Below are 15,116 nucleotides of genomic sequence, written 5' to 3'. Positions count from 1 at the left end.
CACCCACTCTGTCATCATGTGACCAGAAGTCTAACCTGAATGACCAAAGAGGTACTGTTCCATCCCAACAAGATAGACGTGCATTAATTTCTTCAGATCGTTCCCGTGTTGTTACCGGATTTTGCGCTTCGTACACAGACCTGTTCATTTGTTCAGTGATAATGGAAAATGCACAAAGAATTTCTTATGATGCAACTTTAATGTTAAAAGCGATCGGCTGAAGAGGAGGAAACAGAGCTGCAGCCCGTAAGCTGCATCAGCATGTTGATGATCAGGATCAGAGACACAAAAGCAGTCCAGTCTGGTACATGTTTTAATAAAAAAATTAAAATTCTTTCTATGTGACAACTTTCTGTGCCAGCAAATATGCATTTATATACCGGGATCTCATTTTAAAGTCACATTTGAACACGAAGGGGAGAAACAGAAAGGAGTCTTTCCCCCTCCCCTTTCCGTCCATGAGAGCACAGCGGTGGAGAAGTCGTCAGATTTATTTTTAAAGCAGTCAGTCAAGACTGGTACATTTTTTAATAAAAGTTTTAAAAAAAAATCAGTGTACAGTAAAAATGTTTAAATACCAGTACCTCATTTAAGCTTAAACAGGGGCATTAAACAGAGCGGAGACAAGAAGAAAAAAGAACAGGGAGGAGCCGTTCCTCATGAGCTCTGCTGAGGAGAATCACGTCAAATTTATTTAGAAAGTACATTTAACACAGTCGTTGTTACCAAAGGTGTTAAATAAATAAATTAAAAAAATTAAAAAATCAATGGTACTAATTTAATGAATATTTACTGCATTGTACAGGTACAATTGACTTCCGGTCACATGACCTAGATAAGACTGGGTTTTGCCGGTAAATAATTTAAAAATAATTTCAGTTGCATAGGTGTTTGACACTTCTGTCCAGTGATTACACTTAGATTATTGCGTTCATTTTGAAGGTATAATGGTTGTACCATAAGTCAGAAAGCGAAGCTTCATGAAGACTTGACGATCTTGCATTCTGAACATGTGTTGTATTCTGTGAATCTCCACCTGCTGGCTGACTCTTGTACTACAAGATAGCTGCACACAGTCGGAGCAGTCTTGGGGCACAGATTTTGACGAACGGTGGATGCCCGTGGCTAAATAACCAGTGTCTTATTTATGTACAAAATTATGAATTATGTTATATTTAATAAGTGCCGCTTAGAGACAGGTGCGTTCTAAAGTCAAAGAATTACGGTAATAAGAGTTGTCACAGGCATCTCAAACCCTCCTCAACTTAACTTCTGAAAATATAGAGCTAGAGCTGTACATTTTGACACCTCAGCAAGAGCACTCCTTATGTTCAGGTCCTACCACGCTAATGATAATTCTTTAAGTACTGGTCCAATTTGGCCCATCTTCATTTTGAAACTAAACTCCAGATTAAATGAAAAAAAAAATTGTGCACATGAACACAGGAACTTGCGCAAAAAGTCGTTTAAAAAAAACCTGGTGCAGTAAATATGGTCACGTGTCTCAGTTGTTGCAAACACTCAGAATTTGGTGAGACTTTAATGGAAAAAAAAACTGTTTTTACTGGCAATTTGGAGTCACTAACTAGTTCCCAACAGTTTCAGCCCAGTAAGATACATGCTTAAAAAGTTGGCTCATCAATCTCAACATAACGTTGCTATATTTATGTTTTGTAAATGAAAACTGTCCAAAACAAAACTAACTTCTTTATATGAGCATGCATCAGGATAACTTCTTTATATTACTCCAAAATATAAAGTTTTGGAGCAAAACTTTTGAACTACCACACAACAGTGCTCAGTTACACTTAAGGTTTGGCAGACTGCACAAGGAAGCATAAATTTAGTTTTAGATAATTAATGTTTTTTTAAGAGATAGTTCTTAAATTTCAAGTTAAATACTAATAAGTCCCATTATTTGGTGAATTTTAAGTAAGCACATCATGACCAGAATTGAAAACCAGAAATAAAAAAAAACTCAAAGACAGCCCTTGTCATATGAGAAACTGGGATTTGATGAATGTCAGGCGAAAGGCCCCGTCAATGTTTGGTATTCAGTCTGACCTTGAGCTTACCATTACAGTCCAACCAGGAGAGCGGCTCTTCCACAGAACTACAACACCTCACAGTTAAAAGACTTAGCCCTTTGACAAGCAAACATGTTCAGGTTCACAAATAAAACACAGCTGTATCTGTTATTCCAGTTGTACCCAAAACTGCCATCAGTCCCCATCCCATCCTCCCATAAACCAGACTATTACTCAACCAATGACATGCATCAAACAAGCACGCGCGCACACACACACACACACACACACACAAACCAAACAAGCACCAAACTACTACATGCAAACTGTGCACCTGTAAACAGCACTTTAAAAACTTGGATGGTGTGAACATTATTGTCCCATTAGATAATGGTCACTTGTCAAGGTGATAGTAAAAATTTGCGCCCCAAGAAAAGTTGATCAATAATAAATAAAACCCTCTGTGTCATGTGTTGTTGTGCTGTTATGAGTGTATTTATATATAGATTCAGTGATCTAAAAAAGGTACTCACAGTGCATGTCTCGTTCATGCTCATACTCAATGAAAGCATAGCCACGAGGCTTCCCCGTCTTCTTGTTGTAGACTATATAAATCTGAAAGAAAAGTATGGAGACAATTAGCCTAATGTCACATTTCTCTAACTGTACTTCACATTTGGCTCAAGCAATCAAAACCACTTTTAAAATCTTGGAGAGGACACAAATGGTTAATATCCTAGATGTAAGTTATAAACACGTTTAGTAAGCTCTAGCCCAGGGGTGCCCAATACATCAATCTCAAAGGCATTATGGGTAGATGGCATGGCATTAAAAAATAGACAGCCCATCATCCATGAAATTTGTCTCTTGATTGACAAACAGGGCAGCCAGTCTGAGGCCCCGTTTACACGACGTGAAATGTTCGGCAGTTCATTTACAGACAACAGCCTCGTTCTCTCTGAAACTGAAGGTTTCTGAATCCAGGTCTCAGAGTGGAGACTTTCAGGGGAACCACCCCACAGAGGTGAATGCTCCTAGTGTGAAGTCCTACATGTGCACACTAGGCGGCTGCAGTCCAATGTTTTTCTGCACTAACAACAGTTATAATAAATGACAGAGCAGAGTGTTTTTGTGCTGCTCACCCTTTCAGCATATAGGAGCAAAACTAATAAACATAAAAACAATAAATAACAATAAAACTAATTTGGGGTGGCTGTGGCTGAGAGGTTAGAGCAGTCATCCTCCAATGCAAGAGTTGGGAGTTCGAACCCATCAGCAGTCACATGCCGAAGTGTCCATGGGCAAGACACTGAACCCCTCATCTCCTCCGATGTGTGTCCCATCGGTGTATGAATGTGATAAAGCTCTGATTAGTCTCTTTAGAATGATTTGTTCAATTAGCTTTGTAGAGATCTAGTATAGAGCTGTATGAATGGGTAAATGAGGCACAGATTGTAGTGTAAAGCGTTTTGAGTATCTTGATTAGATAGAAAGGCGCTATACAAGTACAGTCCATTTACCATTTAATAAAATCCAGGGTCCAAAGAAACGTTAGTGTGTTCACCATTTTAACTGTGCTCATTCAGACGCGCATGTGCAATGAATGAATGATTATAAGAATTTTCTTTTTCTCTCTGCACCCTTTTCATTCAATGTTTTTTTTCCCTTTTTGATGAATTTGTTTTGTTTCTTTTCATCTTTTAAATGAATGAATAAATAAAAAAATAAAAATGCAGCTGAGCCCTGCATCACGGTTGCCAGATATATGTAAAATGTTTAATTTACCCCCTACTTTTCTGTGCACATGTTCAACAACACACACTTCATCTTAGAATATCTTTACTCAGCACAAATGACAGTTGAGGTCAAAGTACTATCATTTTAAAGCCACACTACTATAGCTCAATTTCTTATCTGGCAACCCGACTGACATGGAAACTACAATCTTTGGGTGTAAACCCGCTCATTTTTGTTCATTACCCCCAATAAACACTGAAAAAAAACATTGTTTCCAGAGGTTGTTCTCGTGTAAACGGGTCCTTATAGCAGGAAGATCACTGACAAAAGTAGCTTGCATGATGAAAAGGTCTGGGCACCCCTGATCATCTAGGGTCATTATACATTGAATGTGTCCAACATACACTGAGGAAACATCTGATATAAGTTACAGATACATTAGAAGAAAGTTGCTCATAGATTAGAAATAAGTTGCTAGTTCCCTTTATCTGAATAGAGTCTGTTAGCATGGAGCAGGAGGACAGCATGATTCAGCCTGCTCCTTCATTGTTAAAAGTCGGTGTAAAGTCATTTCAGATCCTACAATGTTCCGGGGGAAGACAGCTTGACAAGTGCACAGTTGTTTGCACGAAGTGTAAAATAAAATTACAGTACAGTATTTTGGAAATACGACGAATGCATGGAAGGAAGATGAAAGCGAAGCAGCAAACCAGCAAACAAACTTCCAGCTAATTCCCCAAAGGCTGAGAAGATTTCCCTCTCCTTCTATATCACAAAGGATTTACGAGCAAGCAGCTCAGTGGAAGGTGAGGGGTTTAGGTTTATTTTAAATATGTTGGACCCAATGTACGTTATTCCTTCACGTAGCTTTTTTTTTAATTGACAAAGCTGCACCACATCTCCACCATGATACAAAACTAAAGTGGTAGAAGCTCTGATTAATGCCACCAGCTGCAGCTCAATGCTAACTGTTTTTTCACATTATAGTAAAACTTATAGACAAGTTATACAACAAACTTAACGTAATTTGTCTTTTTAACAAGTTGAAGAGGCCAGATGAGACATCACCTGGAGCCAGTTCTAAATGATACAACTTATTTTAGTTTATAAATTATTACAGTTCAGAAGTATTTTTGTGCAGACTTGCACAGGTTTTGAAATTTTATTAAATATTTACCAAATATGAATCAATATGGTTGAAAATGGAGCAAATGTTAGATCAATATGGTTTTAAAAAAATTGTTAAGTCTGCATTTTATTTTGAGTTAAAGGTTAATGTACTATGGTAGGCTGAAATCTGTTTATTTTTGTATTTTGAATTATTTGTCTGTGATGGACTGGAGACCTGTCCAGGTGTCCCCCGCCTTTTGCACAGTGATGGCTGGATATGGCACCAGTGACCCCCATGACCAGTAAAGGAAGAAGTGGGTAAAAATAATGAATGATTGTTGGATGAATTAAAGATTTGTTCCTAGTTTTATTTATTTTAGACAAAGCCAGGCAGCTAAGCTAACCTAATACTGGTAATTTAAGTTACAGAATTTTATGCACTCCTATAATTGTTTCCATTTTTGGTACGAATATAAAATGATGCAAAAAGATTTGATACAGTGAAGAAGCTAAAATTGTCGTTTTAAATAAATGTTTTATTTGTTTACATTGTTCATTCTTTTCATCTCGTTAGTTACATACACTACTTTGCCAAAAGTATTCGCTCACCTGCCTTGACTCACATATGAGCTTAAGGTTGTTTTCACACCTGATAGCCCGGTAGACTCGGTTCAGGACCAATATTCATAACATTTTGTTTACATTTGAGCTGTTGCATTTGCATTCACACTGCACTGTGCAGTCGAGCCAACCTGTTGAGCCAACCTGTTCCCCCATGGCCTGTGGTGGTGCTGCACCAAGAACTACAGAAAGAAACGACACAAAAACCACTGAAGAAGACACTTCTTCTGGAAATAAAAACAAAAAAAACGGAGTGGCGTCAAGTTTCATCGGTTTAAGGAGTTCTATCATTTTTCAACAATGGACTCAGCATGAGTGGAAGATGAGGCAGAAGACCATGGAGAATGTTTTTCACACAAGGCAAGCTGACAGCTCCATATGAGGCAAGAGAAATGTGTGTTTGTTTGCCTTGTGTTGTAGTCCTCTTCCTGCTTGCGGAGCAGTGCCCGTTCTGCTTATATTCACACTGTACTGAACCGCGCTCGAGTTTACTTCTACAGGATCGAGACCTAGTTCCCTTTCGGTCGGTACACTCGGTACAACACAGTAGTATGGGGATTGCGCCCTTGCGAGACCAACCTGAAGAAGTTTCTTTCAACACGCCTGTCAAGGCAAATGAGACTGCTGCATATACAAGAGGCCCCGCCCTCCTGGCCTATAAATATGCAGCGTTGTCTCATTTCCCTAATCTTTTTGCACTTCACCTCGCTTTAACCTGATTGCAGGTCCCCTGTATGTGACTCAACTGTCCAACTGGAGATGAGCTCGCTCCCTACCTAGGGCGTCACTACAAGGTTCTGATCCTGCTTACTGCCCGTTTAGCCCAGCTGACGGTCATCTTTTCCGCTTGCTGTTTTTCCTAGCCTGTTTAGCTTGCTAACGGGTCTGGGTCACTCTTCCCCGTTTAGCCTTACAGCTAAGGTATAAGTAAGTATAGAACAGCACAGCTAAATTTCTGCCTGTTTAGCTTGCTAACAAGTAAAAGTTTACTCTCCTTCTCGGTCGCTAACATGGCGTCGGAAAAGAGCAAGAGAAAAATCAAAGCCTCTAGCAAAGCTAGCAAGGCGAGAATCCCAGGTTCACATTCGTGTCCCAAGCGCATGTGGATTTTTTCTTTCGGAAGCGGACACCCACGAAGCTTGCCCGGTGTGTCTCAGCATGTTGCATGCTAAGGCAGCACTTGCTAACCCGGAGTCATGTGCGCATTGTAGCTGAATCCGAAATTCGACCCTGGAGAAAAGCGTGGAATTCCTGACAAAAACGTTAGGAAATTCAACCACAGCAAGAGACCCGCTGTTGTCTGAGTCTCTCAGACCGACCACAGAGCTGGAGTCCGATGAGATGGAGGACAGCACCATGGCATTGTCCTGGGGTGAGCAGATGGATGGGCTGCTTCCCATGGATGACACAGATGAAAACCAGGTCAAGTTCGACATGAAGGACTTGTTGCTGGCGGACGAGATCTCTCCGACAGCCTCAGGCGGCCTCTCTGAGGATGAAGCAGGTGCGGATGAGGAAGCAGAGGAGTTTTCACAAGAAACCGCAGCGGCACCTGTTGAAGCGGATGGATCCACGCCATCCCTGTTTGAGCTGTGCCGCACAGCGGCCGAGTCTCTTAAGGTGCTGTAGTGAGATAGGTCGGTTAGCTTCGGAGCTACACTACACGTTATAATATCTGGACTAGTTCAAGTACCTGATATTATACTTAATTTAAACGGGTTCTCTCTTTTTTGAGCTACTTGACAGATATGTGACAGAGATCAGTGACGTGAGACGTTAATTTTCTTTGACCCATCAAAATGAACGTGGTCATTTATTAACAAAATCAAAATTTAACATCAAACATTTACATTAATTTGGCAAAATTGATTACAATAACAAGCTTAATTGATGAGCTTTACAATTAGAAAACCATACGGCCATGGTTTCACTTGCAGCTTTTAAACCAACAGACATTTCTGAAAATATCTGGATAATTTACTGGCAAGATAGAAGAGTTTTAAAGATGGGAAATGAAGGAGTTTAAATGGAGAGGGAAAGATGGATGAGGGAATATGTCTATTATAACCAGAAACGACACGCTCCTTTGGACCCAGCTTAACCCACGGTACACTTCGCAGTTGAAGATCGACTCTTTACCTTTGCAGACGATAGTTCGGCCTCGGTGTAGAGTTCTCTTTCAACGCTTTCCAGCGTCTCCGTAAGGATAGCAGAGATCTCGGGAGTCGTGAGATCATCTCTGAACAGACTTCCTCATTGTTCAGAGCTTCCATCGGGTAGCGCCACAGCGAGACGTCGTGGCATAGACGGACTCTGATCATTCCATTAGAAACTTCTCTGGAACTCTGGTTCTCTCTGGAACGTTGTTCAGCTTAGTTCCCGTTGTTCTGCGTTCCGCATTCTACTTGGAACTAGGAAGTGTTGACCCTTTTAAAGAGGTCAGTTCCGGTTCCTCTGAGAACTTCCTGATTGGTTGAAACGAACCAACAGGGGTGTGGTCTTAGTGATGTAAGAGGTTATTAGAAGTCAGAAAAACAGTTCGATGTTTTGGAACAGACAGAAAAATGTTTTTGAAACAGACAAGAGAAATGTTTAGGCGAGATGGGAGGAAACAGGTGCCAGCTTCTCTATTTACGTCTGAGAGGATTTAAAAACATGACAGTTCGTTCCAACAAACTTGTTTCAATGAGTTTGTCTCCGACTTTTGACCGACTTACAACCTGCTCATTTCAGACAGAAGATCAAGAAAATGAATAATTACTCTGTAACAGACATTAACTAGATTTCTACTTTGAATGAGGATTAAAAATCATTAATACTGTTTCACAGTTGATTTAAAATGAGTAGTTCACTTCAACATTTAAAAATGATTTGAATTAAACACACTTTTGATTATCAAGACATTTGTAAAATAGTAATGATAATAAAAAAGAGAGTGTTCTTTCAATTGATCAGTGCAGGACACTTAGAAAGTCTCTGGATGAACTTAATTTTGTGTTTCTGGACTCAAATCAATGAAATAACAGTTCTTGTCCCAAGAAGGCCCTCAGGGCCAGATTTGACCTGAGGCTTAGTTCACTACAGTGCCATGGCCCGCTCCCCCACCTCGACAGCTCCAGACAAGACTTGCTGGTAATTATTTTCTCCCGAAACAACAGACCTCGGTGAGGCACAAATTACCTGTGTTTCTAGATTTTTTAACGGAACTCACACGGTCCTGGGCATCCCCTAAGGCTCCGTTATCCCTGCCTTTCTCTCAGTTTTTGGACTTTGAGAACATGGAGCCAGCTGGTCTGTCGCACATCCCACCCATGGATGAAACGCTGGCGGCCCACTTGGCACACAAGGCGAACACATCAGCCGGCAAACCCACGCTCCCTAGCAAACAGTGCCGGTTCTCAGCAACACAGCTGGAAAAAATATACCACGCGCAAGGTCTCACTGCACAAGCATTCAATACGGCCTTGATGTTGCAGGCGTATCAGGCTGAAAAGCTGCAGGAGCTGCAGGAAGCTTTACAATCAAGGAGAAACGTCGCAGAACCGCTGGACGAGGTCCGCAGGACAGTAGATTTTATCCTCCGGCTGTCGGGCACCGCAGCTATTGCCCTGGGAAAAAGCATGGTGGAAGCGGTTGTCGCTCAGAGACACTTGTGGCTCACTCTCACCAAGCTGCGAGAAAGCCAGCGCTCTGTTTTTCTCCAGCAGGCCGTCGAACCCAAGGGACTGTTTGGAGAAGCTTTGGAAAAGATCCAGAACCGCTGCGATCAAAAAAGGAAGCGGGAGGAGGCTCTGCGTCTGGGCATGCTGAGATATCATTACTCCCAGCCCAGGGACCCCAGAGGCCACAGCAGCGTGCCTCCGCGACAACATTCTCTTCCTCGTCACCCCGCACATAAGAGACCCTCACTGGAGGGTGAACTGCTGAGGACATACCCTGCTGATCAGCGAGGACGTGCACCACCTGGACAACCGGAATGGATCTAAACACCGTTTTGTCCCGAGACAAGAGAAGGCGTCAAAAACGTTGGTTACGTACTGTAACCCCAGATTCTATGAGTATAGGCGTAGCCCAATAAGGCTGTCGCTGATGGGTTAAGGGCGAAGCGGATCTTGTCCTCGCCTCACTGGGTCCATTCGAACACCGTATGAAGCAGAAGCTTGCCCAAAAAAACGTCTCGTCACTCAGCTCCCCATGTGCGTAATTACGCATTGCGTAATTATGTGTGCCATGCACAGACGCATGTTGAGTAACTATGCGTTCTGAATGCATGAACGCTCCGGAAAACTTCAACGGAGAGGGAAAAAAGCTGAAAAGAGCCATGAACCAACCGGTTTACGGCTGAACAGTATGAACAGATTAATGATAACAGGAGAGATGATTATTAATCAAATGAACTGATTGGTAACAATAGTCATGAACTGATTAGTGACAATAGAACCAAAATAACAATCACAACTTGATTGATAACATCTCACTGCAGACAGATGTGAGTAAAACGGAGTTCCATGAAACAACAATATTCATTCTGTTTAAAACACTAAGGGCAGAATGTGTCATGGGACAAGCCGTCACATCATGTAGATAAAAGTGAATAAATGAGCAGGGTGTTGACCACGCGGCCGCAGTGCAAATGTCCTGCATTGTCAAACCATTATGCAAGGCAGTCAAAGATGCGATACCCCTGGTCGAGTGTGCTCTGAGGTTATCAGTAGGCTCTAAATCTGATGATATGTAGGCTTCAGAAATGGCCTCACACAACCAGTGTGACAGGCGCTGGGTGGATAACGGGTGACCTGCAGGTGCATCTCTATAATGCACAAACAAATGTTGAGTTTGACGCATTGCAGCTGTGCGCGCTATGTAACACGTCAACGCCCGCACCAGACAGAGAAGATGGAAAAATGCTTCTTATGATCTGTGGGGTGGGGGAGAAAGACCCCTCCAATGATATCGCTCTTGATTTAAAAGAGCTTGTGATGTTTTTAGGCATAAAAGCTGGGTTTGGTCTTAAATCAGCTGAGCTGCCGTCAGCCTGAATTCTGAGACATGACAGTGTGACAGAGAGGGCAGATAAATCACTCACTCTCTTAGCAGATGTTAAAGCCAGCAGCAGGGCTGTTTTAAGAGACTAGAATTTAAGTGAAACCTGATCCAGAGGCTCAAATGGAGCTTTGATCAGAGCTCGCAGGACCATCGTTAAAACCCAATGTGGAACAAGTGGGCATGAAACAGGCTGCGTCTCTGTACACCTTTTAGAAAACGTTTCATCAGTGGATGATTAAAACTGTTCTGTCTCCGAACCCTTCATGGCAGGAAGAGATGGCTGCAGCGTACGTTTTAATCGTGCTGGACGCCAAATGTCTGTTCATCAGCTGTTGTAGAAAGGACAGCATGCCACCTAGTGGACATGAGGTGGCCTTTACACCCTTCTCTGTACACCAGCGCTGAAAAACTGTCCGCTTTGATGTGTACAGCGCTGTGGTAGATGCAGCACGTGAAACCTGAATTGTGCGCACTACATCCTGTGGGAGACCCATCCTCTCTAAGCGGATCCGTTCAGAGACCAGACCACAGGTGCTGGCCTATTTCTGGGTAACTCCTTATCGCTCCTCCTGCCTGGAGGAAAGCATCCTCCCTCCATGGCAGTTACCACAGGCGCCCCGACAGCAGGCGTTGCAGGACTGGGAACCATGGTGCGTTCACGCTTTCGGGGACCACCAGGAGAGCTGTCAATCCCTCCTCCTGAACTCGGTTCAGGAACCGTAAAATCAGAGGTGGTGGAGGAAAACGCGTACAGGAGCATTTTGGGCCATGGGCTGTGGGCAAACGCATCTACCCCCAGAGGTGGTTAGTCTCGCGGACTCAAAGAAAACCATAATTGACAGCGTTTTCTCGTGTCGCAAACAGGTCCACAGCTGCTATTTCAATCAGAGTCAAAATGCTCCGTCAGAGGATGAATAAAGGTTGTTCTGTCTCCGACAACTTTGAGACAAGAAGAAAACATGGCTGCAGCATACGAATTATCGTGCTGAACGCCAGATTTCTGTCCTTCGACTGCTGCAGAAAAGGACAGCATGTCGTCCAGTGGACATGAAGTGGCCTCTACGCCTTCTCTGTACACCTTTTACAAAACGTTTCATCAGCGGAGGATTAAAGCTATTATGTCTCAAAATTTTTTGTGACAGGAAGAGATGGCCGCAGTGAACATTTTACTCGAGCTGAACGCCAGATCTCTGTCCATCAGCTGCTGCAGAAAGGACGGCACACCACGTAGTGAACATGAAATGGCATTTACCCCTTTCTCTGTACAGCAGCGCTGAAAAACTGACCACTTTATGTGAACAGCGCTGTGGTGGTTGCAGCACGTGAATCCTGAATCGTACGCACTACATCTTGAGACGGATCCATCCTATCAAAAGGTTCCGCACCAAAGGTGCTGGCCTATTCTGATTAACTCCTGAACGCTCCTCCTGCCTGGAGGAGAGCGACCTCCCTCCACGGCAGGTTCCACGAGCGCCCCGATAACAAGTGTCGTAGGACTGGGAACCATGATGCGTTCACGCACTTGGGACAGTGGAGCTGTCAGTCCCTCCTCCTGAACTCTGTTCAGAAAACCGTGATATCAGAGGGAGAGAGGGAGGTGAAGAAGCATTACGACCACAGGCTGTGAGCAAACACGTCCACCTCTAGCAGTGGATCGTCCCGTGGCTCCATGATAATTATAGTTGACATCGAGCGTTCTCTCGTGTTGCAACAGGTCCACAGCCGCTCGCAAGTTTTCTACCGTGTCTAGGCCAAAGCTCTGGATGGAAGGTCCCCGGTCCCCGTGCCGCAAAGGACCGTCTTTGGACATCACATCCGTCCCCTGTTCAGAACACAGGGGATGTACCCTACTCCAATGGAGAGCAGATTGGGTGTGCCTCACACAGCATCTGTCTCACAATGTGGCACATGGGTTGAGCGCATACATCTCCTACCAGTTATGTATGCAACAGTCACTTGCTGTCTGTGTGAATCAAAAACCCTGATGATTCCGCAGCACAGAGGCAAAGTGTTGATTCACGTTCAAAAAAACCCTGTGCAACACTCCAAAAACATTTAAATGAGCTGCTGTGTGAAGAACCATAGCGACCCCACAGCTCGTTAAATGTGTGTGCCTCTGTGAAGTCTGACATGTGTGACGTAGGTCTGCTGACGGAAAAACAGCCGATATCACTCAACCAGTTCACGTGAGTTGCACTGCTGCCACCTGTCTGTACAAACTGCCCAAGAGCAGCAGATGTCCAGATACAGCAGAATTCTCCACCCTGCTCTGTGCGGCGGCTGCAGAGCGGCTCGGGCGCATTAATGGAATTTTGTTTCTCACAGTTCCAAATTGACAAATCTAGAATAAATCTCATCTTTCTGGTTCGTTGGGACCAGGGAGCGACGAGAGATGAACCCTGCGTTTTCCTCTCCTTCTGAGACTCTGGAAATTACATTTTAATCAGAATTTCCTGAACTTCTGCGAGAGGGGACGAGATCTCTTCTAGAAATGACAGAAAGCGTCACTAGAGTTCCTCCGCACCGGGGTTTGAGCTGTACTGCAGCGTGAATCCCCGGATGAAAAACGGTTCGCCTATCCGTCTGGAGCGCGCACTGATTGCCACTCGTTTATAAAGTTATAAAGCGGGCACGCGTTTATGCTGTGAACTCACATGCATGCTGAGGTGAGCTGGTGCGCGCTGAAAGAGAAAGAAAAAACGTGCGCCCCCGAGCATGCAAATCGTTTGTGCGTTTGCCGATGTTGCGGGACGCAGCTCATCTGTGCTGTGCTCACGTTGTGTGCTGCTACTCCGTGGAAACGTTCGGGGAGCGGATGCACTTATGAGCCGACGTGCACTGAGTCGTGTGTGTGTGCGCACTCATTCATGCGATGTCTTGAGCGAGGATTGCCGCGGGAGCGCGGGTTTGACGCTGGTGCGGTCAGGAAGCAGCGCGCAGCACCAGTGGGGCGAGTTACCACTGGGCTCGTTCTGCAGAACACGTTCATTCTTGGCTGCGAATCACGTGAGCTTTTGAGTGATTCCACGAGCTGCAGTATTAATTCAGAAAACCTTCTTTGAGGATGAAGGAGCAGAGCCACTGTGAGGCTTGTGAAACTGTTGATGCCGCGGGAGCGCGCGTTTGACACCACTGTGGTGAAAACGCGTGTCGCTCCTGCCGAGAGCGAGATACGTTACTGGGCTCGTACAGCGGTCTCAAGTTTACGTTGACGTTAACGGCGGGAGCTGAGAGCTGTGCGCGCGCGTGTTGGCACCGCCGACAGTGAATGAAACAACCTTTAAAGGCTTCTTCATGATAAGTGTGTGTGATGGGGCCGCTTGTCAGATCACCATGCTGACAGCCTGGCTAAAAGACATTTCATCATAAAATGATGTTTATTTCCACATTGTATCATCTACACACATCCAGCAAACCGACACCTGGTTATCTTCCCTTGAGCTCCATGGTTTGTTGTCCTAGAGGGCCCCCTGTTGGCGGAGTCCGGGAAAAGTTGAACTTCCGGATGCAGGGGACGTCTAACAGGAGGGACTGGCGTAGAAGAGCTGGGGAGGCGTTGTGCAGCCGTGGAACATCTTTAAATGATCTCTCGCTGATGAGGGCCCTCCAACAAAAAGCTTCTACAGCTCGCCTGAGAGGAAGGTGGAGTGACGAGCCAGGAGAACCTCTGGGACCTCGTTCACTGGCTGCGATGTGGGCTGGCAGACAGCAAAAGAGGCGCACTAGTTTGGGGATGACGTCAGCTGCCCTGCAGACGGAGCGTACTGCAGGGGCCAACAGCGCCGTTAGCAAACAGCCGCGACGAGAGCGGAGCAAGACGAAGGTCAGAGGGCCCACCGTCTCTTCCCGCCTCTGAATGTGTACGCCAACAGCGTAACGTGTTGTTCGCTGCGGCCGTCTGGAACGCATGCTGGTGGGCTCACCACCTGGACATCTTGTTCCGATGAAGCCTCCGTCAGGCTCGGCTCCAGGGGGCACTGAGGGAATTTCCGCTCGGTGAACCCCTGCTCTGGAGATGGGCGCAGACTGTGGAGAACGGCCCCCCAATCTACTAGGAAAGCCGGCTGTGGCCTCGCCCGTAGGATGTCCTGTTGGGAAACTGAGCCAGATGGATCAGGACGGTGCGCCGGAATGGAACCTAGAAAAAAACCTTCCCGCCGGATCATCCGAACTGGCGGGAAAGCGCAGGACGTAAAAAAGGGTCCCTTCATGCCAGCGGCTCCTGGATTACGCCGGGCAACCCCAGAGGGTGCCGTCGGTTGGGAGCAGTGTGATCACCGATACGAAACGAGGTGGGATGAGATGAGCATTCGCTCAGCCCCCCTCCACCGACACTACGCTCTCCAGGAGGGAATGAGCAGAAGTGGGCTGCAGCGGACGTGGCCTGTCCTGTAGGAACCATCTGATTCGCTCCGAGGGTCAACGATAAGAAGAAAATTACAAGATGGCGTTGTCCAGCGTGTAGCGACCTGTCACTGAGAAATACTCCTCGGCGCTTACCTTGAAACAAGACTGCGCGTCAGCTTCTCCTCGGGGAGGAGAGCTCACCGGGACGACCGGAGGTCGACGTGACGG

At 45.2% G+C, this 15,116-nt stretch overlaps 1 protein-coding gene across 1 annotated transcript in view; it reads right to left on the bottom strand.

Moving 5' to 3' along the window:
* snrnp70 (small nuclear ribonucleoprotein 70 (U1)) overlaps positions 1-15,116 on the bottom strand; it is a gene marked incomplete in the record, with an annotated part of 80,928 nt that overhangs the window by 12,213 nt on the left and 53,599 nt on the right. The window contains 1 exon segment of the mRNA XM_037688803.1: positions 2,561-2,642. Within this exon segment, the coding sequence (XP_037544731.1) occupies positions 2,561-2,642 (82 nt within the window).

The sequence above is a fragment of the Nematolebias whitei genome, chromosome 15 (assembly GCF_014905685.2).
Source record: "Nematolebias whitei isolate Nwh7 chromosome 15, NemWhi1, whole genome shotgun sequence".
NCBI classification, from domain to species: Eukaryota; Metazoa; Chordata; class Actinopteri; order Cyprinodontiformes; family Rivulidae; genus Nematolebias; species Nematolebias whitei.
Note: the sequence above shows the minus strand (reverse complement) of the source record. Positions and strands in the feature narration are given on the sequence as shown.